Genomic DNA, 25961 nt, shown 5'->3' on the forward strand with positions numbered 1-25961 from the left:
TGCGTTCATGTCTCGCCACCAGAATGCAGCACAGAACACAGACAATAACTCGTTTAAATAATTACAGGTTTCAAATGTCTCTGTAGCAACAAATCCAAATAGAAATATCGAAGAACTGGTAAGCAGAATGAATTTGGAGATATCCTGCTACCATTCAGCTAAAAAAAAGTCCCATCTTCCAGTTTGCAGAATTGTAAAAATGTAATAACTGTAATTTTACATGTTTAACTTTTGTGGGATTCTGTAAGGGAAGAGCCTTGATTGAGGATGTTTGAGTATTGGGTGTTGAGGAAAACATTTGACCTGAGAAGGAAGAAGGAGGTGGATGTGCAGAGTAAATTACAGTAGGAAATGCTTAATAATAACACTCTTCTTTGCTCAGTCAAAAACCAGAGGATGAGATGAGCGTGACGTGTAGAAAGTATGGAGGACACTGAAATGTCCAGACTACTTTAGTCGGAGACCTATTCATGGGAATGAAAGTAATATTAAAACATTTGACAAAAGAAAGCAGCGAGATTGCGAACAGTAGTCTGTCTCAGGAAAGATGACAGTGACGTCTTTTGTGAACACGATAATGAACATTCTGGTTTCATGAAAACAGCAACTATTATTTTATGAACAAGTTGGTTATCAGCTTCTGCATTTTGAAGAAGTTGGAAATTAAAAAGTGCTCTTGTGGACAAGTCTCCAGTTTCATATCTCCATACCAAAGTCCATCCGTACCGATTTGTGGGTGTGTGTGTGGGTTGCGGGGGGGCGGCGGCGACGGCATAACTGTAGTTCGTAAGAACACCGACAGGTGGCAGCACGACCTCATCACCTGAAAGACCGATCAAGCTCGCAAGCGGAAAGTCAGTCAAAATTTAGTAATACAGATGGGCAGTTATTAAAGGACCCACAAGGTGCTTTACTTGCATTAAAGCATAACGGGTATCTAAAACTGTGTAGAATATAAAGTTTAAAGATTAAAACTGTAGGATTTCAGGTTTTCACGTCGGTGAGTCTGAAGATAGCTGTCTTCTGGGTTGTTGCGTTGTATAGTCTAGTAGAAGATTACCGTTGTTTCAGAGGTCGTTGCTGAGTCCATCATCACGGCGACGCCTCATCGCCCTTATGATGAAATTTTCTACCAGACTAACGGTGCAACAACCCCCTAAACAGCCATCTTCGACATCTAAAACTCATCAATAATTTCGGGGGGGGGGGGGTTAGTTTAGTTTCTCATTCAAGTGTTTTAACCCTTGAGTAAGAAACTAAACTCCCCCACGAGTGGGGGTTAAAACACTTGACCAACCCCTTTCGGGGGGGGGGGGGGGGGGGGGTTGGTCAAGTGTTTAAAACGCCAACAGTTCTTGTTCAGTCAACATTTTACGTCCAGCCCCACCCTTGCAAATCTTCGTCTTAAAATTGATCATAAAGTCAGTTTTCATAATAGTTTTCGTAATCGTAATGTATCGAACGAGTATCAGTTTACCTTGTTGGAGTTGTTAGAGTTAGTACTTCAAATACTTGATAACGTCTTCTTTCACTTCTCTCCATTTTTGTATTTGACGAACCTTTGCGCAAAGAGCGAATACTTAACCATATCGCTGTTTTACTGTACTTCTGTACCAAGTGAGAAATTTCAGGCTATTGTTAGGGAAACGTAACTGTTGGCTATGCTGGGACCAGCGTTCAAAGCGATTGAAGTTTGCGATGGAGGTTTACGTGTGAATTCTGTGAATAGTGTTGTGCCGAAGACTTGAGGTTTTATATTTGAAGTTTGTGTGATTGCATGATTCTTAACATGAAGAATAATTATTACATGAATATTCTGTACTACAGCGTCTTGTGGCTTCAGCATGCTGTTATATGTTTATGTTTATCGCTGTAGAAGTTCACCGCAAAATTGGGCGTTTTCAACAATTATTTTCTTTAGGATCATATCGCGCAAATAAATTGTCATTAATAATGTTTCAGAATATAAACTGGTCGGAATTATTTCCAACAAAGTTGAGTGCTATTATTTTTGTTTCATACATGGTTCTTTTCATAAATCAAGGTTAGTGTACAGTAGCAGTTAATAGTAGTCATAATTAGTATATAATCGCATTCTTCCGAATTTTTCGTGGTGCATTTATTTACTCATTCCAAAACTTACACCATTATCACTTATTTGTTTGTATTGTCTTCTCAGCCTCATAGTGCTGGCCTGTCCTGTGATTTTTCAAGCCCTTAAGCAAGTGGAGTGGCCCAGTGTACACTGCAGTGAGTGGGAAAATATTTCCCAGAGATTGTCTGTGGTTGTCTCCAATATGAGATGTCCTGTGTGACATAACACATTTTCTTGTTGAATAATGATTGCTTTTTTACATCAGGCACTTTTTTGTTTCAAAAATGAGCTATGTTGAATGTTTCCTCTTTGAGTAGGAAATTGATCTGTATGAAATCAGGAATTGGATGAAGCTGATGTATTTGTGTGAATTGTAATTGCTGTGATGTTTGGGACTGTTACAGGTATATTTGTGACAGCATCACAGAGTTCAAACAGTGCCTACAGTTACAACACAGTGATTGTAGTTCTGTTAACAGAAGTTGTCAAGTTGCTTATCTCTGTAGTTCTGTACTGTAAAGAGTAAGTATGCACAATTGTTCACATTTTGTCTAGAGTAACAAACAAATGTGTTTTGTATGAATGCTTTTGAAATTTGACAATTAGTAAATAACTCTTCTGCCACCTTTGTGCAATTTATGCAAACAGGTATGGTTTTCTGTTTCCCAAGAAAATATAACAAGAGTGGCTTTTAAATATAATTCAAAATGTAAGGAGAAGGGGGGGCTTCAGAAATATTTTACAAAACTTCATTACTAAACTAAGATTTAATATTTTTATTCTTTTGTGTATGATATTCATGTGTGTTTTGAATTTTGAAAAGTGAAATTGTTGTTTTGTTCTTACAGTCATTCTACATCATCTTTAATTAAAGAGATGCGTCTGAACGTTCGTAGTAAGTACATTTTTTGTTTTAAAAATTAATAATAAATTCAGCCTTCCAGAATTAATTAATAGTTGTGAGCATAGCATCACAAACTTTTCTTTATCCTGTTCCTGACATCAAGTTTATGAAGAAGTGCGTTATGGTACCATTAAAGCAATCATATGAAATTTACTGTAAACCTCAGTGCTACTGCTTTGTACAAAGTTTTACTGTCTTAATAATATTCTATTTCTTGTGTCTTTATGATTATTTAGACATAACTGTCTTGAATTGGTTGCCATGAAACTGTTTTCTTATGTTAATTTATTCAATTCCTGTCACTGTAATCACATTCAGAGCTTTATAGGCATGAAAGGGATTCTACACAATGTCTGACATATTTCAGTGCCTGAGATGAGGTTGAATCTTCAGTTTATTTTCATTAGACCTGATATAGGCAAGTCAGCAGTTGTTTCTTCATCAGCAGAATTATATATATAATTATGTATCTATTTTTTATCTGGACTACGTGTCATGTCAATAATATTTGTGGCATCTGTTTTATGAAATTACAAAAACTGGCTGCATGATCTGAGGCTCTCATAGCAATGCTACCAGCAATGTAAGGTGACTTAATGAAGAAAACACCAACATTTCTAGAACCATCTTCGTCCTTAGGGTATTGTAGTTGTAGGATATCCTGTCCATGGTCCTTGCATGGGTGGTAGCCTGAGAAGAATTTATTATACAAAAACAGGACTTGCAGACATGCTTCTAACAATTGAAGGGTCTTGTTATCAGTAAATTAACTGTGGAATGTCTTACTCTGAACAGGACATAATTTAAAATTAATTGTGTCTTTATAAGAAAGATATATTATGTATGCTTCTTTCCCACAACATTTAGTATTAGGTACGTACTGGACATGGGGAATGATTTTTCAATTTATAGTAATTTTCAGTGTAGATTAATGGTGTTAAATGATACTGTCATTCTTGTTGACAGTTATGGCGCTGTATTTTGTTCCTGCTTTCCTGTACTGCTTATACAATAACTTGGCTTTTGTAAACTTGTCTGCGTTTGACCCCACAACCTACTACTTGCTTCTGCAGTTCAGAGTGGTGGTAACAGGTGTTGTGTTTCAGGTGAGTTTTTTATTGGATGCTTTTTGTAAATATATGTGAACCATGCTGTAAATTAGCATTCAGTATTAAACCTAAGTGCTTTATTTAGTACTGTGGTACCCACCCCCATAAGTTTTTATTATTGTTGTGGTTTTATTTGATATTTAAACTGAATGTACTCATGTCTGTTTTGTGGAAACTGGTATTCATTTGTTAGTGCATCGTTGTACCCAGTCTGTGTGTCAGTGTAATAGTACTTTTGGGATTTGCACAGTTAGTTGAAAGCTTTTTATGCTGACAAATACAGCTGGCTTATTCTTTGTGTCCAAAGTCTGAGTATGACAAAACAACTTCGAATAACTTTTTAGTTGCTGATCTCTCTTTTCTTATACTGTCAGAAGAGAAAATTGGCCCCCCTCTAGTGATACAGGTTTTAATTATTTAGGTCTTCCAACGGAAAGGTTGATACTTCAAAATTAGGCGTTATGGAAGTGGCCTGTATAATGTAGTTCATTCTTTTGAATGGAAGCTAATCAGGTATTAGTTCCGATGCATGATAAGACTCCTTTGCCATCAATCTGTTGTGGTTTTGGGCTGAATTAAAATGTAGAGAGTTAGTTGGTTGGCTGTGGCTTCCAGGAAACGTTGTTGTGGGTATTGTCCATTTGATTTGGATTTTTGCTGGGTCATGGCAAGACACTGGCTTAAAATGTATGAGGAAATTTAATTCTTTACATTAGAAATTTAAAAAGAAACTTCATTGTAAAGCAAGTGATTCACAAGTTGTTGATGATGATGATAGGTAATGATTATGAGTCATCATGTGTGGATTTAAAATGGGTTCTTAGAAAGTTTTAAGCAGGCTGAAAGCTATTTTAGTATGGAAATGAAACAGCTTTGGAAATGATTTAAGTGAAGAGCTGTGTTTGAAACATCAGTTGTGAAAGGAGAGACTGTTAATAAAAGGATGTCATATTTACTTCTTCTAGGTAAGTTGTGTGATTTTACTGTTAAAAATGTCTAAGCCCCAGCTGAAAATGATGATGAAGTATGGGATAACTTTCATGATGAATTACAAGTTACAGATATTACATGAACATTTGTTAGGATATTTCAAAGTTAAATTTGTATATGAGATCATTCTCATATTTAAACATGCTGGTAATAATTAGATTTTTAGAGTATAGACACTGTATAATGTGAGGCAGATAGGGTACCCCACTGCATTTTTACCAGTCCATGAGTAAAAAAATGTTGAACACCACTGACATCCAAGAAAGTATTTATATTTTCAATATATTTGCATTGTATTTTTCACACAATATTTTCAGTCCTCTCCAAAACATAGTACAGAAACCATGCATGTATCAGGTGTATATGCTGTTACTCTTTTAATTTGTCATGTACCCCTATTATGCATTGCAGATTATTTTTAAGAAGAAACTGAGTTCCAAACAGTGGCTGTCATTAATTATTCTAACAGCAGGATGTATGATCAAACAGATTGACTTCACAGACACAGACTCTGCCAAGATTTCAGCCACATTAGCAACTCCAGGGTCAGAAAATGGCTTTCATCTCAGCATAAATTTGGTGTTTATATTTATACAGGTATGTTGCTTAATATCTTACTTGAAGTAATGTGGCGTGGGGTAGGACTTTGTCTCAGTAGTTTGTTTTTATCCTTCCAGTTTGATATGCAACTTATCACCATAATTATCAGGGGTTGGTTTAATAGGCCCATGCGAACCTCCAGTTCCAAGAAACTCAGTCATACTTATCATTTGTTATTTATTATTTTTATCAGAATCAGATAATCAGTATGAGATATTATTAACTTTCAGACATTTGATTTCAGTTTCAGTTTGCCCTCTTCTTTTGTACTGAGGAGTTTATGCTTTTTTGTCTATTTTGTAGGGCATTTTAACTTTTAAGCAGTGATATTTAAATACACTACTAGCAATAGCCATACAGAGATTTTCTGGTACAATATGAAAATATTCTCACCCTAGGTGGTTGGGTGTCATTAACCAGTTGCCAGCAAGATGTCTTTGGTACTTGGGGATTTACCGGTTGAGAGGATTAGGGTTAAGGCAGGAGATTGCCACTGCATAATAGGATGACACTAGATCTTGGTGAAGTTGATCTTACATATGGTGAATAACAATTCTGTAGTGAGCTTTGACTTACTGTTCTGCATTTCTGCAAAAACGTTTTAATGAGACTGCTGTTTAAAATATACTTTGAACTTGACTTGATCTTTTTTATTTTAATAAAAATTAGACTGATGTGGTAGTTCCCAGGAAGGGAATACTGTTGTATTTGGGTTCTACATTACATGTGGGGAATTAAATTTTACAATAATGAATCTTGAATTTTTGGAAATGATTGATGGTGAGTCCAACACAAGCAAGTGATCTAGTGTAACATCCCTAAGCAGACATGGAACAGGAGGGCACATGGTTAAAGTCAGTGAAGCAGCGAACCTTAGGTAATGTGTATACGCAGTGTGTCTGGTTCGCTGTTTGAGGAAACTCCTTTTAAATCTGTGGACATGCTGCTGTTCGCAGTCTGAGTGTGGACTGATTTCTGTGGCTTTGGGCAGGAAACTTGTTAATGTCCCTTGTGATTTCATAAATGTTTATGGATGTCTTGTTTTGTTTGCTTCTCAAGAAGGGCTCTTCTCCATTGAGTTAATTTAAAAGATTTTGAATTTTAAAAGTTTGTGGTGAACATAACTGTTCAATTATATGTGTCCTTCCTTTTAAATTACTAATACATGCACTGAATTGAAAGCAAAATCCATCACATATGAGTATGCATACAAACATTACATAACTTTTATACTCTGTTAAAAACCATAATTTTTTTGATTTGTATTAAATGAATTAACTGGTTTTTTCCACTGATGATGACCTCTTGAGGTCGAAATGCATTTGGCATTAGTGTCCTTCAAAGTGTAAACAGTTTTTGTTTGTATGCATGTTTTATATTCCATTTTATTGATTCTGATGCACTCATCTGATTTACAGACTGGAAAAAGTCTATGAAGTGGGATACATTACTTGGAATTCCTTTCTATTTGTCCTTTAAATTTAAGTATCACACTCTTGACAATTAGAACCTGGAGGCTGATCAGCACAAATATGAAACTGCCACCGCAATTCATCCATTTTCATGTACCATTCATTCTCACAATCTTCTTAATAGCTATCCTAATGATATCTTCCCATTTCTTCCTCAGTCTTCAGTCTGTCTACATTTTAACAGATTTCTTAACCAAAATTCTGTATAAATTTCTTGTCTTCCCCATCATAAACTCCTGGATTTTGCTGTCCTAACATCAGTAGGTTACTAGTATAAATCACAGTTCCTCATTGCATGATATCCTGAATTTCCCATTTATTTTATCCCTCTTAGGTAAAAATATTTTCCTCAGCACCTTGTGCCTGTTGTACTTGGTAGTTGTAATTGTTACATCTCTACTTTCGTTTGCAGACGTTATGTTCATGCTTCGCTGGAGTGTATAATGAGTACCTATTGAAAGGAGATGGTGCAGGGGTTAATATGTATGTCCAAAATATTTTCATGTATATGGACTCAATTTTATGCAATGCTGGAATACTGTTTTGTCAAGGCAATCTGAAAGATGCTTATACTCGAGACTCTCTAGCATCTATATTCCAGTTCAAAGTTATCATCATTATGTTCAACAACGCTGCTATTGGCATCATAACCAGCTTCTTCCTCAAGAACTTGAACTCCATTTTGAAAACATTTGCAAGTGCTCTTGAATTAATGTTCACTGCCCTCTTATGTTGGGTTCTGTTTGGAATTCCTATTTATATTAACACATTTTTAGCGATTTCTATCGTATCATATGCTGTACTCTTATATTCTCAGAATCCAGTGGTTAATGAGGGTAAACATATCCCAGAAATTGAAAAATACGTAAGTGAAAAAGGGACAGAAGAAGTTTAAGTGTAGGGAGTTATGTTTCTCTATTCTGTCGCAGTGTCACAAAGCTGAACCTGGTGCAGAAGTGCCTCAAACATTAGAGCCTAATATTGACTTGCATTTAAGCCCTAGTAAATTATTTATGACAGAATTATATTGTGAAGTATTATAGTTAACTGAAAATTATTCTTGCAAGAATAACCATTTCATTATATGTGATTTGAGGTTATCACAGTAGTGTTGATGGTGGTCTTCTGGGTTGTGACACCATGTAGACTTATAGGTGGATACCAACATTTCAGAGAAACATTTATTTCCATATACATGTGCACACAGTATCACAACCCAGAGTACCACCATTACAACCATTTAATTTTATGTGCACATCTTGCCTTAGACATGTACACAGAATGAGGGCTGTTGTAGGATAGTCTCTTCCTTGTGTCTCCATCTTCCTGTTTATTGTCTCTTATGTCTTACAGCATTCCTTTACTACTCATTGCTGACTTCACCTTCCATCATATTCTTGGTCTTCCTTTGCTTATTTCTCATCCTCATTGTCAGTGTTTCTGGAATTCCAGTTCCTCCATTGTCATTTGATAACCATATATTTTATATTTCACATATACTTCTTCCAAACCTTGAAAGTCTAGATTGCCTTATAAGCAATCATTTCCAATCCTGTCTCTCGGAGTTTTTCCTGCATTGTTAATTTAGAATTTAATTTTCATGACCTGTGTTCTTATTAAATCTCCCTTTGTTCATGTACCATACCATAAGTTGAAATAATAACTAATATACAACATAACTTCTTCTGGTGACAGTTCCTGTCATCTGCTTTGAGATAAAGAATTCCTAGTACTTCTTCCTATCTTTACATTCTTTACAACTTTCTTACTAAAGTTTCTTTGTCTCTCTGTTCTCTCATGTATTACTTCATGTAACTATTTCATCTTGACTTCAATCCATTAATTGCGTAACTGGTTGCTCAGCACAAAATTAAAAAATGGTGGATAGGTTCCTTACCCAGACCTCAGTTTCACATTTAACTCATAATTAAGCTGAAAAGCTGAAATATAGTTCATTTTTAGTGAATAATAGTACAAAGCAATGTAACTGTAATGTCGGTAATAAAACAGAGCATTAGAACAATCAAACGGAACAACGAGAATTTATTTTTATTACTTACTTTCATGCTGGTGCTGCCTTTATAGGAAGTGGTGTTTCTTGAGAAGAAACAAGTGTAATAGGGGACTGTTTTCTCAAGGTTTGCATTAGAATTTAATGTCTCATTTCACCATCCACTGTCTCACAACAGCCCATGAAGTGTAGATGTCATGCTCCTTGATGTATGGTTCTTACATGTGAATTGGCATTTCTGTGACAAAATTATTCAAATATTACTGTAGGTAATAGCCTCTTTCATGTCCATAGGTGTTTGTGAGTCAGATATTTCTATGCATGTATACACATCATTCGTCCCGCGCCTTAGCCGCGCGGTCTGAGGCATCATGCTTCGGACCGGCGATACGGAATGCGCTCTGGTTCGGGTCTCGGGGGAGAAGAAATTTTCTCATGAGCTTTTGACCAGTGTATGGGACCGGTGCCAACCCAGCATCATGAGGAAATTGGGGAGCTACAATGAGTAGCGTAATCTGGTCATGAAAGCTAGCAATGGCTGGGGGTTCGTCGTGCTGACCACACGTCACCCTATATCTGGTTGGATGATCGTTCACCTCTGCGTAGGCATGTGAACGTGAGGCCAGCAGTCAAGCTAGTCGGCTTTGGCTCTCTGGAGCTGTTACGCCACAGATTTAATTTAATTTTTAATACACATCATTCATTGAGTATCATCATTGCTTTATCTTTATCTGCTCAGGGCCGCTTTACTGAATTATGAATCTCCTTAAGATAGTCGTATTCCTTTAACAAAGCAAAAGCTGTTGTATGTACTTTACACATACAAATTTAGAGTCACTGAGTTCGTTTCTTGTCTTTTGTGGTATTCTGGATCTGTCTGGGGAAGTGTCTGTACAGTGGACACAAAATATCTCCAAGCTTCAGCTACATTACAATAACAGGGGAAGGTAAAAAAGAGGCCATGAGGGAGCAAGAGGGCAAGGAGTCTGTCTGAGCATGTATAGAAACTGAAAACATTTATTTCCTTTTAGTTTTCACGTTGTACACAATGGCATTTTTATGCACTGACTTTTATACTACCCTGTATTTTGTGAACCAAAGGAATAAAACACTTGCATCGCAGGAACCCGTCCAATAGTACATGGAAGTATTGGGTTATCTCTCTGTATGTGCTGTAACTTTGCAGTCCTCCCTTCCGATGCGGGTCTTTGTAACAGTCATTGAATTTCACAGTTAATTTCTGTCCACTGTCAATTCTGTGTTATGAGGAGTTCATGCAACAGTCATTTAACAATTTAACCATTTATACCAGGGGGTGGGAGGGGGGTTCTCAGGTTCTCAACCTGCAGGCCACAGGTAGCCTGCTGATGTTTCATGCAGGTCAAAAAGTTCCCAGAATTGTGGTATAGCACTGTAATGGTAGGACATATGGCAACGCTTACATAATCACCTTCAAAGTAGGACCCTTGCGCACACACACACTTGCTCCATCGATCCTGCCATTGTTGGAAGCACCGGCGGAAGGCTTCATTTGGAATCTTCCGGAGTTTGGCCGTCGCATTCGATTTGATGTCCTCCATGGTTGCGAAACGTGCCCCCTTGTGGCCCATTTTCAGAGTAGGGAACAGCCAGAAGTCACTCGGAGTGAGATCCGGAGAGTATGGTGGTTGGGTGATGACGGGAATGCTTTTCTCGGCGAGGAATTGCTGCACAACCAGCGATGTGTCGAATGCGACGGCCAGACTCCGGAAGATTCCAAACGAAGCCGTGCTTCCAACAATGGCAGGATCGATGGAGCAAGTGTGTGTGTGCAAGGGTCCTACTTTGAAGGTAATTAGGTAAGCGTTGCCATATGTCCTACCATTACAGTGCTATACCATAATTCCGGGAACTTTTTGAATGCCCTACGTATGTCACTCTGTGTGGTATAAAGTAGTTAGCTGGTGTCAGAAAATGAACCTGTTAATGTCATGAGATTTGTCTGTGCTTGTCACCATGAACAAATGTTCAGCTTAACGAATGCCAATAACTCAGTGACTGTGACTTTTCTTACCAACGAACACTTAGAGATATGCAGGTGAATTGCTGATTTAGAAATAGCATTTAAGCAAGATAAGTGCCAAATTTGTCACTAATGACTGATTTTGTATGTGAATTAGTTTCTAATAGTAAATTAGCATTTTTAATAAGTTTGCTAAGAATTGTCAGTAATTTGTCCTCATTTATAACTTTGTGGCCTGTAAGTTGATATGCAGCAGTGAATGCGGCCCCAAGTCTGGATTGACTGAGAATCCTTGGTTTACACGATAGGATGTGTTTTTGAAAAATCAGAAAATGAAAAGCTGATATTCCGAAAGACAGTTCAAGTTATACAAGGTGCGATCGTAAGGTTTCCAGACTGCGCGTATAAAAACCTGTACACTTATCTCAGGTATTAAATTCATCCATCACCCTCGTAGTAGTTCCCCTGGGAGTGAACACAACGATCCCAGCGCCGTTGCCAAGCCTGGAAGCATCCCTGGAAATCTTTCTTTGTCAGCCTGTCAAGCACCATCTGCGATTCTGCCTGAATCTCTTCTATCGTCTCAAATCTCCTTCCCTTTAGCTGAATTTTCATCTTTGGGAAGAGGAAGAAGTCACACGGAGCTTAGAAAGGAAGTTGGGGTCGGTTCTTGCAAGATCTTTGAGCTCCTGACAAACGAGAAGTTGATTCTGCTTCTGGTCCTCAGACAGGATGCGTCACATGTGGAGTTCTTCCTTTAGAATCAGCTGACAGGTCCCATAGACTATCCCAACAATGTCGCACAAGTCGTTGATGGTACGACGTCGATCTTCGTGAATGGCCTGCCGAATCTTCGTAACATTTTCGGCCGTTGTGCTCGAAGATGGTCGTCCAGAACGCTCGTCATCATCGACAGAGGTTCGGCCATTTTTAAAACGTGAATGCCACACAAAAGTTTGTGCACGACCCATTGCGGACTCCCCAAATGCTTGCTTTAGCATTTCATAGGTTTCCGTAGCCGTTTTGGCGAGTCTGGCAAAATTTGATGCGCACACCATTCCGAAATCGCAGTAGGGTCGGTGTAATGCACTACCAAAACGCCCGTAACTAAGAAACAAATGCTAATTCGATGACGCCGGCTGGCACACTGATTCACTATGAATGTAGGCCGCACCCCCTAGCGGCAGAAGCTCGTACTACATCCAGTTCGCCCCCCTATTGACACAGTCTTGAAACTTTCCGATCGCTCCTCGTATACAATAAAAGGTTCATGTAAAACATGTATGTAGTTTTATTTGGTATTATGTTAACATTTTAAGAGACCTTATCTCCATTACTGTTCATCATTGCCATGCCTTCATCCACCATATTGCCTGTTAATGACTGCCTAATAAACAAATACCTATCCTTCAGTCACTTTAAACCAAAAATTCATATTTTAAGAGCACGCAGATGTGATAATGACTGTACTTTTCAGTTTGAGAAGGGTGCTGAAATTCAGTTTCAAGCACTGTTTAATTTCTTCAATGGTATTGGTTATATTTTTAACATAATTGTATGATCAGAATAAGATATTCTAGACATTGTATGGAAGTAAAAAGTTATACAGAGTTGGTTCATAAAGTTTTTATAATGGATTTATTATCATCGGCTGCTGATGAAAATTCAAGATTACGCAATCCTGCCCTCAAAGTATTGTCTTCGGGGATTTACAGACTTCTTCCATCAGCTGTACAGTACATAATTCTCTGAAATGCTCTTCAGAGTAAGTATGTCCTTTCAACCAAGACTTTACAACCCTAATCGCTGAAAGTCTCCTGGTGAGAGATCTCACACTGTTACCTCCCGTGCCAACATTTTGACTACCGACAAGGGACTGACGGAAGATTTCAACACATTGCACTTCCAATACCATGTAGTGGACAAGTGTGAAGTGTGTGGCACATCCGCCACACCATCTGTTTCACAATGATGCTGCTTCTTAAAACCATCGTCATTTACCGTGACTGCCATAATAAATCCATTGTCAGAACATTCAGAACCAATCTAATGCAGAAGTACCATATAAATCTAAATAAATATGGTATAAATAATTACCTTTTGGTGTAATGTTTGCTGAACTTTATTATAAATGCCATATTGCGCATATAATATAAAAAACTGCTTGTCTCTGAAGAATTGTTATGAAACTGGTATTCAGCATTTCATTAATATAATAGCCCAGTATTCTAAAGTTCAAAATGAGACGCACGAGAATGCAAAACTATGTTTTGGGCATTCCAACTGAAAAAAAAAATGGTTCAAGATGTGTGACAATTTTCTCTGCACTGAACAGCAAACAAAAGTTAAGTTCTTCCTAAGACTTATTTCAAAGTGTGTTCCTGTACGATTAATTAAGTCTGTCCAGTAATTACATTTATTTTATTGTAATTTAATGCATTACATCTGGAATGAGGCTTTTCATTTTTAAAGTATTATTTAGATAATTTATATATTTAAAAGTGTATGTTAATATGTAATGAGACACATGTTACTCACTTTTGTAGTGAATTTTGTTTGTGCAAAATATGCATGATAAAGATACCAAAGTATTGAAATGTTATCCACTTTCTTTTTTACATTATCTGTGTATAATTTTAAGGCCTTTACCAAGCAGTACGTGTTTATTTGGTTGAGACTACTACTACTTTTAGATATTTTTTTCATACAGCTTACACATTTCTTCATAGTTTATTTAGAACGTAGCCTGAATAAAAGAAACTACTACAATTGGGAACAAGCCCCCCAGAAATAGTCATCACTCACCATACTGGGAACAACCCGTTCTTCAAGTGCCTGAGCACTGCGGGTCCCAACTTTTTGTTGGCACGATCTATAGACATTCGGTAGGACTCCTTGGACGAGGGATCGGCCCGTCACAAGGCCTCTACCTGTACACAGAACAGCACAACACAACACAGAACATCGCGGACAGACATCCATGGCTCGAGTGGGATTCAAACCCACGGTCCCAGCAACCACGCGGCCACTGCGAACCCTATCACTCACCATAGACAAATTAATGGAGGCTGATGGTAGTTTTAAAATATGTAATACACTGTGATTATGGGTGGGTAGTTTTTATTAACTGGAATGTTGATTATAAAATAGAATAAGTAACGTGCTATAAAGTGATAGAAATGCACGGAGTGTCTTATTCATGGTCAACATAACTTTCGTTCTTATCTGTATCATTTCCATTGATGGATACTCTGGTATAGGGGGAGTAACTATGTAATTTATGTAGTCCAAGGATTCATCACAATTCAAAAAGTGACTGGACCTGCGCTAATTAACTCTGTGGAGCAGATTCTTTGAGAAGTAGATAGTAGTTGATTAAGAAATTTGCCATTTTTTTATTGGATATAAATTGTTATGTTCAAAATACTTTTCCATTGGATCATGTCCTGAGCCACTTGAATCCAGTCCACACCTCAGATCTTATTTATGATTAATTTTAATATTGTACTCCCAGAAGTTTTTCTGGCTGTGAACTTACATTAAGCACATTCAAATCCTCTTTCCTGAAGATTAATTTGTTCCATCCTTAGTCTTATGACTTGAGTTCTGTCAAGTGCCACGTCATAGGTGCAATCACAACCGAGTACCACGATTGTGATAAGCAGTTTGCTCGTTAGAGCTAAAATACAACTTGAGAATAACAGGAAGTCATACATGAGTAAGGAACATTTGAGTTTTGGAGATTTTGGAAAGACAGAAAGATAAAAGATTCTGACCTTAACATTAGTTTCCATTCCATGAGTTTTTTCCAATCTTAGTTATGGTCTTTACTATAATGTACGTGTTCCGTAGTATCACTCCATCATTTCTTTCATATGCTATCCTAACCTAACCTGGATTTACTTCAGTCACTTCATTTTTCTTCTGCCTTTCACTGCTCTCTTTGGTATGAATATAATGTTTTTCTGTTGTTGATGTATTTTTATATTCCATATTGATTTGGTAGATTTCTTGACACCTGGTTTCCCTAATGCTGACAGCTAAGGATAAGCTGGTCGTTACTTACCTCTCCCAACATTATATTGTCATTTCCAATAAGAATGTATAACTCATGCTGTAGCATATTGTAAATAATCGTCAACTTTATAATCAAATAATTCAAAATCTAGTTTATATTTTTCATACAATCTCTTTACTTCTTGTTTTGATAACTGTGAGAAGTATCTCCTTGATGTTTCTTTGCCATCCTCACTGTAAGTTTTGTGCTTCCATCGGGGTCGAATCAGGCCCTGAAGTCCAGCAGCCCGAATCACATACACCTGATCTCGTAGCATCGTCTCCACTTTGGAAATTATGTCATAGTTAAGCAGACAAGGTGTACAAAATAAGTAAAAGGGAATCCAGTGGTCATCTGAGTACAGAATGACATCGACGTCAATCAGGTACCTGGAAACAAGGCAAGAGGTGTGACTACATTGCTTTTATTGCCAAGTAATCTATGCTAGACTTCTCAGAGCATCGAATGCTGAGAATTTAGTTTTGCTTAGCCATAAGTTAAAAAAGTGGGAGAAATACAGGTGAACGATTAATAAATTCAGTCTCAAAGTGCATCACAGAACACTGTCCTGAGTCAGTTCTGACAGGGTCAGGGTTTTTTTTTTTGCCACAATATTCAGACCAGTTGAGGGATCCACCCAGCCTATCCAGTAGGTACTAAAGCCTCATTACCCAGGGGTAAAGCAACTGGAGCATGAAACTGACTACTGAGCATATATTGTCAAGGTTTAGGAGTGCATGAAGTTATTCCACCACTCCCCATTACTGAATAATGAATTGGAAAGGATGTGGAACAAAGTGGTCGTGGCCAAATTTAAAGTGCTAACTTGGCATTTGCATGGAGGGACTTAAACCACGAAAACCTTATGATTGCTGTTCTTTGAGCCAAGGTTTAAAGCCACGCCTTTCCGAATACGAAGCAGCGATAATCAGTCGTTATGACATGCAATCTAGAATTTGCTTTACCTAACGAACTCCTTGAACGTTGGTTCGAATCCCGCGGGTTCAGGCAGCTGGGGGTCCCACAAGTACTGCCCGGGTTTCAGAAGCGACTGCGTGCGGGTGCCATTGCCCCCTTGCCGAAACTTCGCAACGATGCGGCTTCCGTACTTGAGGTAGAAATGTGCTGTCCCCTGCTCGGAGCCTATCCGCGTATTCTCTAGTTTGTCTCGGTATGCAGACAACAGCCGTTCGAACGGGTGTCGGACCACCATCAGCTTCAGGGTGCTATGGAACGCCTGCAAGTACAAGAGCATGTCTAAAGCCAGAGATTACAGCATCCGTGTTTTCTGTGTATAAAATCTCCAATCATTTATGTAACTGTAATGACTGCGATCTGAACTGCCTGGTTTGTGTTTCTGGTACAGCAGTTGTATTTGTCTTTTTATCTCCGCGTCCAAAACGATCCCAGGGAGTACCAGTGGCTCTTAAAATATGCAAAGAGTTTGCCCACGAAGATGGTCACTGAATCCATTTAATGCCGGGATTAAAAATGCGTGGAGTTTTAGAAGTGGTCTGTGTGTGCTTCTTTTGTAACACGACAGATGTCCAAACGGTAGTCTGTTTCTGTCCAAATCCTTAGTATGTAAATTTTTAAAACTTTAAATAGAAACTGTATGACAAGCAGTGACGAATGCTTCGTTATGGCTAGCTATTATGTTATTTCTGCGTCCAGAAACTGTATTTTCAGTATGGAATGCTGACATGTGAAACCAGTAGTACGCATGCGCCTTCCAGTACCTCTTCAGCTTCAGTGTGGTCGAGCTCCGGGAATGCTTCCCTCGCCAGTTGGTTGATCTGCTTATGGTTCTCTGCGATGTATTCTTCCGAATAGCCAGCCAATAAGCATAAGTTGTACAACCACGTAGAGGAGGCGGCTTTGTAGATCGGACACCATGTTAATTTGTGCTCCCTGAAAAGAGTTACGAGTAGTTATATACTTGGTGCGCCGTAAATTGTAGGCGAGTTTCAGTTCGTCAAACAGAGCTCTGAATTCAGATGAAATGAAGCTTCTGTAATGAGAAAGTTTTACAGGCACAAATTGTGTATCTTCTTGGATGTTGCGATGAGTCATTGCCCTTATGGTGGAGGTAGTAGGCACACCTGAAACGTCTGTAAGTTTCTTCGAGACTACACGGCGCAACGTCCTAGAAGACAGATACAAATCCTTGCGCCTATCGAGAAACAGAACCCGGTCTTCCAACCCGTGGCTTGCACCCGCTTACCTGTCTATGTAGAACACGCTGTACTGAGGGGTGGGAGGGTGTTTGAACTTGGGTGGCCCGGCCGAATGCTTGTACAGCCCCAGGTTGTAGCGGTGACACACCTGTTGAATCCTCTGCAGCCGTTCGCTGTTCTCTGCCTCGGCCTCTCTCTGCAGAACACAGCGACATCCAAATGTTTTCAGTTTGCTCTTCCGGTATGTATCTTGGGTTTCCGTTGTAAGAAACTAATGCTTTATTTATTTAAACCGAGTTACTTCTGACTGACTGCCTGACTGACAGTTATCATTTGTCTGTGACTGACTGACATAATTAATTCACTAAGAAGCTGACTGATCATCTGACAGAAATAACTACCACTCTCTTTCATTGACAAAACACAGAACCTCAATCACATAGCTCGGTCATTAAACAGTCAACTTTGTGACTAATTCAAAGAGTAACCAGTTAAGTAATTGACTCGGTTGACTTATTGAAGCACTGACATAAATTTTTAACTAACCCAAAAGAACCTAGCTCACTGACAGTCTTACTGAAAAGTTAATTCGTGGACTCTTAACTTACTCACGTACTAATTCATTAACAAAATTAACTGGTTCAGTGACTGGCTCGCCCATAATCCTTGTTAAAATTCCAACGCCCTCTTCAGTCTTTATTTCCTTATTTTGTTTTATTATTTTGTTATGCACATGTCACCAGTGCTAGGGTAAAGATGTCCTTCCTGTTTCCATCATCAGGGCGATGAATCGCCTTTATGATGGAAACAGCAAGGACCTCTGAAGTGGTGGAAATCTACCAGACTGCACGGCGTAAGAACACCGAAGGCCGCCATCTTCAGACTCACCGCCGTGAAAACATCAAATCCTACTTCAATGATTGTGTTTTGTGTCTGTTTATTTATGCAGTTTATCAGCAAATAGTCTGACCCTGGCTGCAGTCTATTGTCTGTACGGTGCATACATTTCTACAGAACACATTTGATATTTTCGTCTTAGAAAATCAATTCAGAGTTTATAAAGGCCCATGGTAAAATAACAGTGGCCATAAAAGAACCTTGACATTGCTGGATGGCCTTTCTGATGTCTTCTCTTCAACAGAGGAAGTTGCCAGTTAGCATGAATGATGTTAGTAAAGTCGTAACATCAACCACTTTTTGGCTGCCCCTGCGGTATAGTGTTTAGGCAGTAGCGTAGTATTGAAAAGGTCCCGGATTTCATCCTAGTTGTTTCCATTAAAAGTACGACAATCAATAACCTGAATGCGGGAGAACAGCAAAGTGCTGAAACGTACATGAAGTATATTTTAGACAATGGTCAATGTCCAGCATAATATATGAATAATGAACAAACGTTGTCTCAGACCGAAACGAAAATCGTGATTGTATTATTTGAGGTTTTAACAATCACGATTCTGAAGATTTCTGTCTTCTGGGTTGTTGCGCTGTGTAGTCTGGTCGATATTAACCAACGTTTCAGAGGTCATACAGCCTCCGTCATCAGGGCGATTCTTAGTATGAAGATTTCTGTCTTCTGGGTTGTTGCGCTGTGTAGTCTGATCGATGTTAACCAACGTTTCAGAGGTCATACTGCCTCCGTCATCAGGGCGATTCTTAGTATGAAGATTTCTGTCTTCTGGGTTGTTGCGCTGTGTAGTCTGGTAGATGTTAACCAACGTTTCAGAGGTCATACTGCCTCCGTCATCAGAATATGAAGATTTCTGTCTTCTGGGTTGTTGCGCCGTGTAGTCTGGTCGATGTTTACCAACGTTTCAGAGGTCATACTGCCTCCGTCATCAGGGCGATTCATAGTATGAAGATTTCTGTCTTCTGGGTTGTTGCGCTGTGTAGTCTGGTCGATGTTTACCAACGTTTCAGAGGTCATACTGCCTCCGTCATCAGGGCGATTCTTAGTATGAAGATTTCTGTCTTCTGGGTTGTTGCGCTGTGTAGTCTGGTCGATGTTTACCAACGTTTCAGAGGTCATACTGCCTCCGTCATCAGAGTATGAAGATTTCTGTCTTCTGGGTTGTTGCGTTGTGTAGTCTGGTCGATGTTTACTAACGTTTCAGAGGTCATACTGCCTCCGTCATCAGGGCGATGAGTATGAAGATTTCTGTCTTCTGGGTTGTTGGGCTGTGTAGTCTGGTCGATGTTTACCAACGTTTCTGAGGTCATACTGCCTCCGTCATCAGGGCGATTCTTAGTATGAAGATATCTGTCTTCTGGGTTGTTGCGCTGTGTAGTCTGGTCGATGTTTACCAAAGTTTCAGAGGTCATACTGCCTCCGTCATCAGGGCGATTCTTAGTATGAAGATTTCTGTCTTCTGGGTTGTTGCGCTGTGTAGTCTGGTCGATGTTTACCAACATTTCAGAGGTAATACTGCCTCCGTCATCAGAGTATGAAGATTTCTGTCTTCTGGGTTGTTGCGTTGTGTAGTCTGGTCGATGTTTACTAACGTTTCAGAGGTCATACTGCCTCCGTCATCAGGGCGATGAGTATGAAGATTTCTGTCTTCTGGGTTGTTTGGCTGTGTAGTCTGGTCGATGTTTACCAACGTTTCCGAGGTCATACTGCCTCCGTCATCAGGGCGATTCTTAGTATGAAGATTTCTGTCTTCTGGGTTGTTGCGCTGTGTAGTCTGGTCGATGTTTACCAACGTTTCTGAGGTCATACTGCCTCCGTCATCAGGGCGATTCTTAGTATGAAGATTTCTGTCTTCTGGGTTGTTGCGCCGTGTAGTCTGGTCGATGTTTACCAACGTTTCTGAGGTCATACTGCCTCCGTCATCAGGGCGATTCTTAGTATGAAGATTTCTGTCTTCTGGGTTGTTGCGCTGTGTAGTCTGGTCGATGTTTACCAACGTTTCAGAGGTCATACTGCCTCCGTCATCAGAGTATGAAGATTTCTGTCTTCTGGGTTGTTGCGTTGTGTAGTCTGGTCGATGTTTACTAACGTTTCAGAGGTCATACTGCCTCCGTCATCAGGGCGATGAAGATTTCTGTCTTCTGGGTTGTTGGGCTGTGTAGTCTGGTCGATGTTTACCAACGTTTCTGAGGTCATACTGCCTCCGTCATCAGGGCGATTCTTAGTATGAAGATTTCTGTTTTCTGGGTTGTTGCGGTGTGTAGTCTGGTCGATGTTTACCAACGTTTCAGAGGTCATACTGCCTCCGTCATCAGGGCGAAGAGTATGAAGATTTTTGTCTTCTGGGTTGTTGGGCTGTGTAGTCTGGTCGATGTTTACCAACGTTTCTGAGGTCATACTGCCTCCGTCATCAGGGCGATTCTTAGTATGAAGACTTCTGTCTTCTGGGTTGTTGCGCCGTGTAGTCTGGTCGGTGTTTACCAACGTTTCAGAGGTCATACTGCCTCCGTCATCAGGGCGATCCTTAGCATGAAGATTTCTGTCTTCTGGGTTGTTGCGCTGTGTAGTCTGGTAGATGTTTACCAACGTTTCCGAAGTCATACTGCATCCGTCATCAGGGCGATTCTTAGTATGAAGATTTCTGTCTTCTGGGTTGTTGCGCCGTGTAGTATGGTCGATGTTTACCAACGTTTCAGAGGTCATACTGCCTCTGTCATCAGGGCGACACAGCGGTGAGTACGAAGATTTCTGTCTTCTGGGTTGTTGCGCCGTGTAGACTGGTAGATGTTAACCAACGTTTCAGAGGTCTTCAGAATCGTGATTGTTGAAATTCTGCTCCGAACGGATCGATAACTGAAATGCCTGCAGACGTTCTTTTGGAACCTGCTTCGAATGTTCTTCAGTGTGACGTGCTGCATGCCACATGAATTATATTAACCGCAGTGTTTGAAGTCTGTAAACCTGTTCTCCGCAGAGGTGTCAAGGGTCGGGAAAATACAAAGAGTCCACTGACCGCACGGCACATTTTATTGTTTTCATTTTAAGAATTTTTGGGTTATTTAATCGTGGTGTATTAAATACAGAGATTATTCAACATAAAAACCCTGAAGAAGGAAGGACTGGTATAGAAACGAGCAAGGCTTATTTCGGCACTGCCTTTTCTTTTGTTTGGAAAGACAGCGACCTCTCCTTTTGGAACAACGTCACTTCTTTGATTATCATTTTATAATTTCTCTGGCATTAATCGCGTATCGTAATTTTAGGCCTGATCAACTGTTTCGCATTAGGCCTCCTGGCCTATTCGAATTCAGAATTGATTTTCGAACTGTAAACCCTTTAAGCCTATACATTTGGTACGACCCTTGCATGAGGGATTCTCCCATCACATGGCCACTACCCACACGAACACAGAGAAAGGTGGACACACACACGTCATTGACCTGAGCAACATTCGAACATGCGTGTTTTAAGTTATCGAAAAACGTGAGGTACTTAGCCCGCCCGACCACTTTTAACTGGCAACTATCGCTGATTAATCGTGTAATCCTCTTTACTTAAAGTTTGCTGAAATATGTACAAGACGAACTGTGAGTTCGTAATAAGAGTTAGTGAGAGCTGAGTATAAAATCCTGTATGCAAGTATTGCGCTGAAGATACTGATGATAATGGCAGTATTCAGTATATACAGCCATGTAAGTGAGCAATGGAGCCGAGTTTTCAAAATGTCTGGCTGTGTTCAGGTTTTCTTTACATATTCCCCCAAAGGCAAGTTTAAGGGATTCAAAACGCAGCCGACGACAAATCGTGGGTACCAGAAACACTCGGAGCTGAACAGAGTGGAACTCCAGTGTGTTCACTCGCCTCAGCGGTTTTTGAGTCCTATGAATATTCTTAGAACGAAATTATAAACGTTCAGCAAAACTTTGTGTTAGACCCAAATGAATATCTACGTATATTAATTGTAGAAATAATTGTGGGAAAATTGTAAAAAGTTTAAGTGAATGTATAGGGAAGTTTAGGTGACGCTCAGCACACCCTGAAATCGTTTAGTGGATACCCTAGCCCTAGGTCATCCACGTAAGAATTTGAGTTAATTTTCCTGATGTCCTGATTGTGTTGATTCTCGTCCTCAATTTAGATGATCATCCAAGTACTTACAATATAAGTACTGAAGTCGGATTTACTATCGACAGAATCTTTCAGCTCTTCGCGCTCTTTATCCTGCCTGTCGACATTCCCACGGGAGTCACGATCATTGGAGCTGAGGTAGAAGATTAGAAGCACCAGTGTTCCAATTCCAATGATGTACGAACTATGGACTCGGCCTAGACGTATTCGCATTTTGGGCATCTGAAAGAAAATGGAATTAACTCAAAATCTCGAATGTCAGGCCACTGTTGTGAAGAGATTAATTCTTCAGTACGTGCGCACTCTGTGTTTGTGATTTTCTCGAAATCATTGATTTCTGCGTAAATACTGCATAAGTAAGCCACGGTGGCCTTGTAATCCTGGGGTCTCGGGTTCGATTCCCGGCGGTGCCCGAATTTATAACTTGTGTTGGGCAAGGCCGTGGTCTAGGCAACACGGAGTTTTCCTCCGGGGGCTTCCCCGGTTTATCCGTGGCATCCCAACAATTACTCCATTCACACACAGAAGAAGGCAATGGCAAACCACTTCTGGATCATGTGCCAAGAACGTATATGAACAGGTCCCAGTCCGAGAAAAGGATGGAAGGATCCTGTTCATACGGACCTGTCGTCAGACAGAAGACGAAATAAAAAACAAACAAACAAACAACTTCATAAGTCATAGGCGTACAATGCATCTGGGTCTGAGGCTAATAGTTAGATACTTGTGGATATGTTTAGGCTCAAACGGATTAAAGTTATTGATATTCATTCACGGCATTGTTCGTACAGTCTCATACAAATGAAAACCTACCCATGGGCTCAAAGTTATACCATTCATAAGAGTACACTCAGACCCGATCTGAAGCAGAACTTTAAAATAAAGCAAGTTAAGTACAGATCAATCTGACTAATGGCGTTGCTGCTGTCGCACGGAAATGGCAAAACTGAGGAGTGGCTGTGGATTTATTTTCGAAGTGTGTTTGGTATTTGTTTATTTTTCGCTTGTCATACTTTGACTATCTCTGCATTAGAATCACTCATGGATTTGCTTTGAAGCATAAGGGTCAGTATCCCGTGAACACGACAGTTTTAATATTTCTGGTAGTGATTGGGGGAGGGGGTGAATGCATAGAGGAAAGTCCCGCCCCTTAATCAATTTTGGAGTGATTTAACTGTCCAAACACCGGGTTTTTGTTGTCAATAGCTGTAAATAACTGTCTCTATTGTTTTACTATATGATATATATTCTTATAACTGTAATCTGAGTAGTTTACGTGTTCCTGTACTGTGTCGGAAGGGTCAGTGACCCGGTCAATCAATATTCATAGTGGGAGACATTTCTGTCATCTGGTAGGTGACTTATGCTTTTATTCCTATTGCAGATTGGACTCAAGGAACAGGCACAGTGAAGTGGTCAGTTCGCAAGTTCGAATGAACGTACCTTGAAGCCATCATGACGACTGGTATAGTGCAGGTCACCATGATTACCATATCAACAATACCGGTGAGTCTCATATGGAAACGTGTGAACTAGATTTTGATGTGTATGAAAATTGTCACAGAAAATTTTGGAGATATCGCAGAAAGCGGAAATAATAATTGATTCATAGTCATTTCATAAATGTAGTCAATCAGTAGAAGCTTTTGTGTCGGAACAAAACATTTATTCTCAAAGGAGTGTTGTCTTCTAAATTATGACGCCGTGTATCCTTACAGGTGGTTGCCGACGTTTAGGGGTAACATATTGCATCCATCTTGAGGCGAAACGTTTTACCAACACGCTGTTACCACCTACGGCGTCATAACCCGGAAGACCACAATCCAGCTTCATTACTGTGAAAAGCTCAAATCTCTGCTGTTCTTAGAATCATAGAACGTATAAGCCTACGTAGATATTTGGTGTCTCTAGGGAACACGAGTGTGATGCCATGATCTTATTAGTATTGTTGACTTCCACAAATTAAAATGTGTGCATGTGAATTAATAGACAGATATTAGAAACAGCACATAATTTCCGTCGATATTTTAACCTCTGGTCCTTAAAAGTTTCAAATAATGTGCCAGTTAAATACATACTTGATATTAATCCGCGTCATGAAGTGTCGATGTTGAAACTTGTTAAAATTCTGAGATGAGTTTCAACACGTTTCCCTGTTCGTCCACAGATCGTCGTCCGAAATGGGAGATGGTACTTTTCTTCAAAAAATGCAACACAACATTTCTCATGTAGCAAACAGCACTCATACATTGTTTCCACATGTGTGAACACAACACGTCGCCTACTCAGTACTAAATCAAACAAGAGACGACGACGACGGAATTGCGGATTTGAAGTATAGCTTCACCGTTGTCCTCTTGAAATCACTTTGGTCTCTAGTCAGTTTCAAACAACACAGGATTTTGATTCGTGGCAACTTGACTGTAAGACTGTCCTTTTAAAACCATCCTCGCTTACGGCCTCACAACGTATGCGTGTTGAGTAGGTTTCGCTGTTCCGTTTCTTGGGCTACGTTATCTCCCGTTGTACTGTTCATTCGTCTCTCTATTCCACTTCTCTGCTCTCTGTCACACATGTTCTTGTTCGACCTTGAGTGTGAACGAAGGTAACTGACTTTGTTTGAACTACTATAGAATAGGTGCAAATTAGCAGACAAGTTAACTTTGCGGTGGACTGTATCACAAGCAAGTACTTTGTTGATTACGTAACATTGCGTCTTGGTTTTTCACTTTTATGTTGTTATTCTGTTTCAAAATGCAATTGACGAAATTTGCAATGTAAAATTAAGAGCAGATTACATTCCGGAGCCTTTTAATATATCTGTTATTAGCATTTTACAATATGTTGTCTTACTTTTTCTCGTCAATCCCGTACGTATTTGGTTGGAACCGAAGTATTGTGGGGCTTCAGCGTGGACTCCGACGTAATATCAACTACAGTGGACGCAAGATAACTTCGATCCTGGATGAGCGTACACACGTGGAGGAATGGGAACAGAGCGAAACGATAGCAAACACGGAGAGATAAGCCAGCCCTTCCTTTAAAATTACGGAATGTGTGGAAGTAACGTGTGCCTGTTAGTGTTTTATATCTTCGTTACAGTAGTTTGAAAGTCGGTGTGTCAAAATGCCATCGAGTGTGTGCAAACTGAAAATAAAAATTGTTTTCAGTTTTCTTGCCCCCCCTTGACCCCTTCATCTTCGCTTCCCCTCTTAATGTGACAGCCCAAGATCGGAGTTATTTTGCGTCCACTGTACTGATGAGACATGATAAAATCATCAGATACCGGACAAATAAACGGGGAACAGTCAGACAGTTTTTCGGAAATGTATAGACTTAGAGGAAACCTGTGAATCAGGGGTAAAATGTTATTCAACATTATCATTAAATTTTATACGCCCATGAAAGAAGTGTGTTTAGATTAAACCTGTAAAGTGATTTAGAGCTGTTTGAAAGGAGATGCTTTATCATCAGTTGTTTCATCTTCGCTTTAGAATAAGCCTAGACCG

General features: G+C 39.6%; 2 protein-coding genes across 3 annotated transcripts; one reads left to right on the forward strand and one right to left on the reverse strand.

Moving 5' to 3' along the window:
* The first annotated feature begins 1659 nt into the window (after window positions 1-1659).
* On the forward strand, window positions 1660-24465 carry senju (UDP-galactose transporter senju). 2 transcript variants are annotated; one of them, XR_002544434.2, is made up of 7 exons: window positions 1660-2044; window positions 2500-2617; window positions 2944-2990; window positions 3966-4105; window positions 5510-5695; window positions 23837-23958; window positions 24171-24465. XR_002544434.2 is itself a non-coding variant. In XM_022072615.2 (6 exons), exons 1-6 carry the CDS (start codon window positions 1855-1857, stop codon window positions 8063-8065), a joined length of 1164 nt encoding a protein of 387 aa, XP_021928307.1. In that variant the 5' UTR covers window positions 1660-1854; the 3' UTR covers window positions 8066-13785. The 2 variants fall into 2 exon arrangements, 1 of the variants encoding a protein (XP_021928307.1); XM_022072615.2 differs by lacking the exons at window positions 23837-23958; window positions 24171-24465 and adding an exon at window positions 7583-13785.
* Window positions 14287-25063, reverse strand: LOC110833965 (carbohydrate sulfotransferase 11). The gene is made up of 6 exons (XM_087350433.1): window positions 24531-25063; window positions 22483-22674; window positions 17465-17613; window positions 16980-17151; window positions 16206-16477; window positions 14287-15629 (listed from the first exon to the last, which is right to left on the reverse strand). Exons 2-6 carry the CDS (start codon window positions 22672-22674, stop codon window positions 15293-15295), a joined length of 1122 nt encoding a protein of 373 aa, XP_087206559.1. The 5' UTR covers window positions 24531-25063; the 3' UTR covers window positions 14287-15292.
* Window positions 25064-25961: the final 898 nt, after the last annotated feature.

Source organism: Zootermopsis nevadensis, unplaced genomic scaffold (assembly GCF_977971745.1).
Source record: "Zootermopsis nevadensis isolate Lab colony 2312 unplaced genomic scaffold, Znev_1.0 Znev_ptg000017l, whole genome shotgun sequence".
NCBI lineage: Eukaryota > Metazoa > Arthropoda > Insecta > Blattodea > Termopsidae > Zootermopsis > Zootermopsis nevadensis.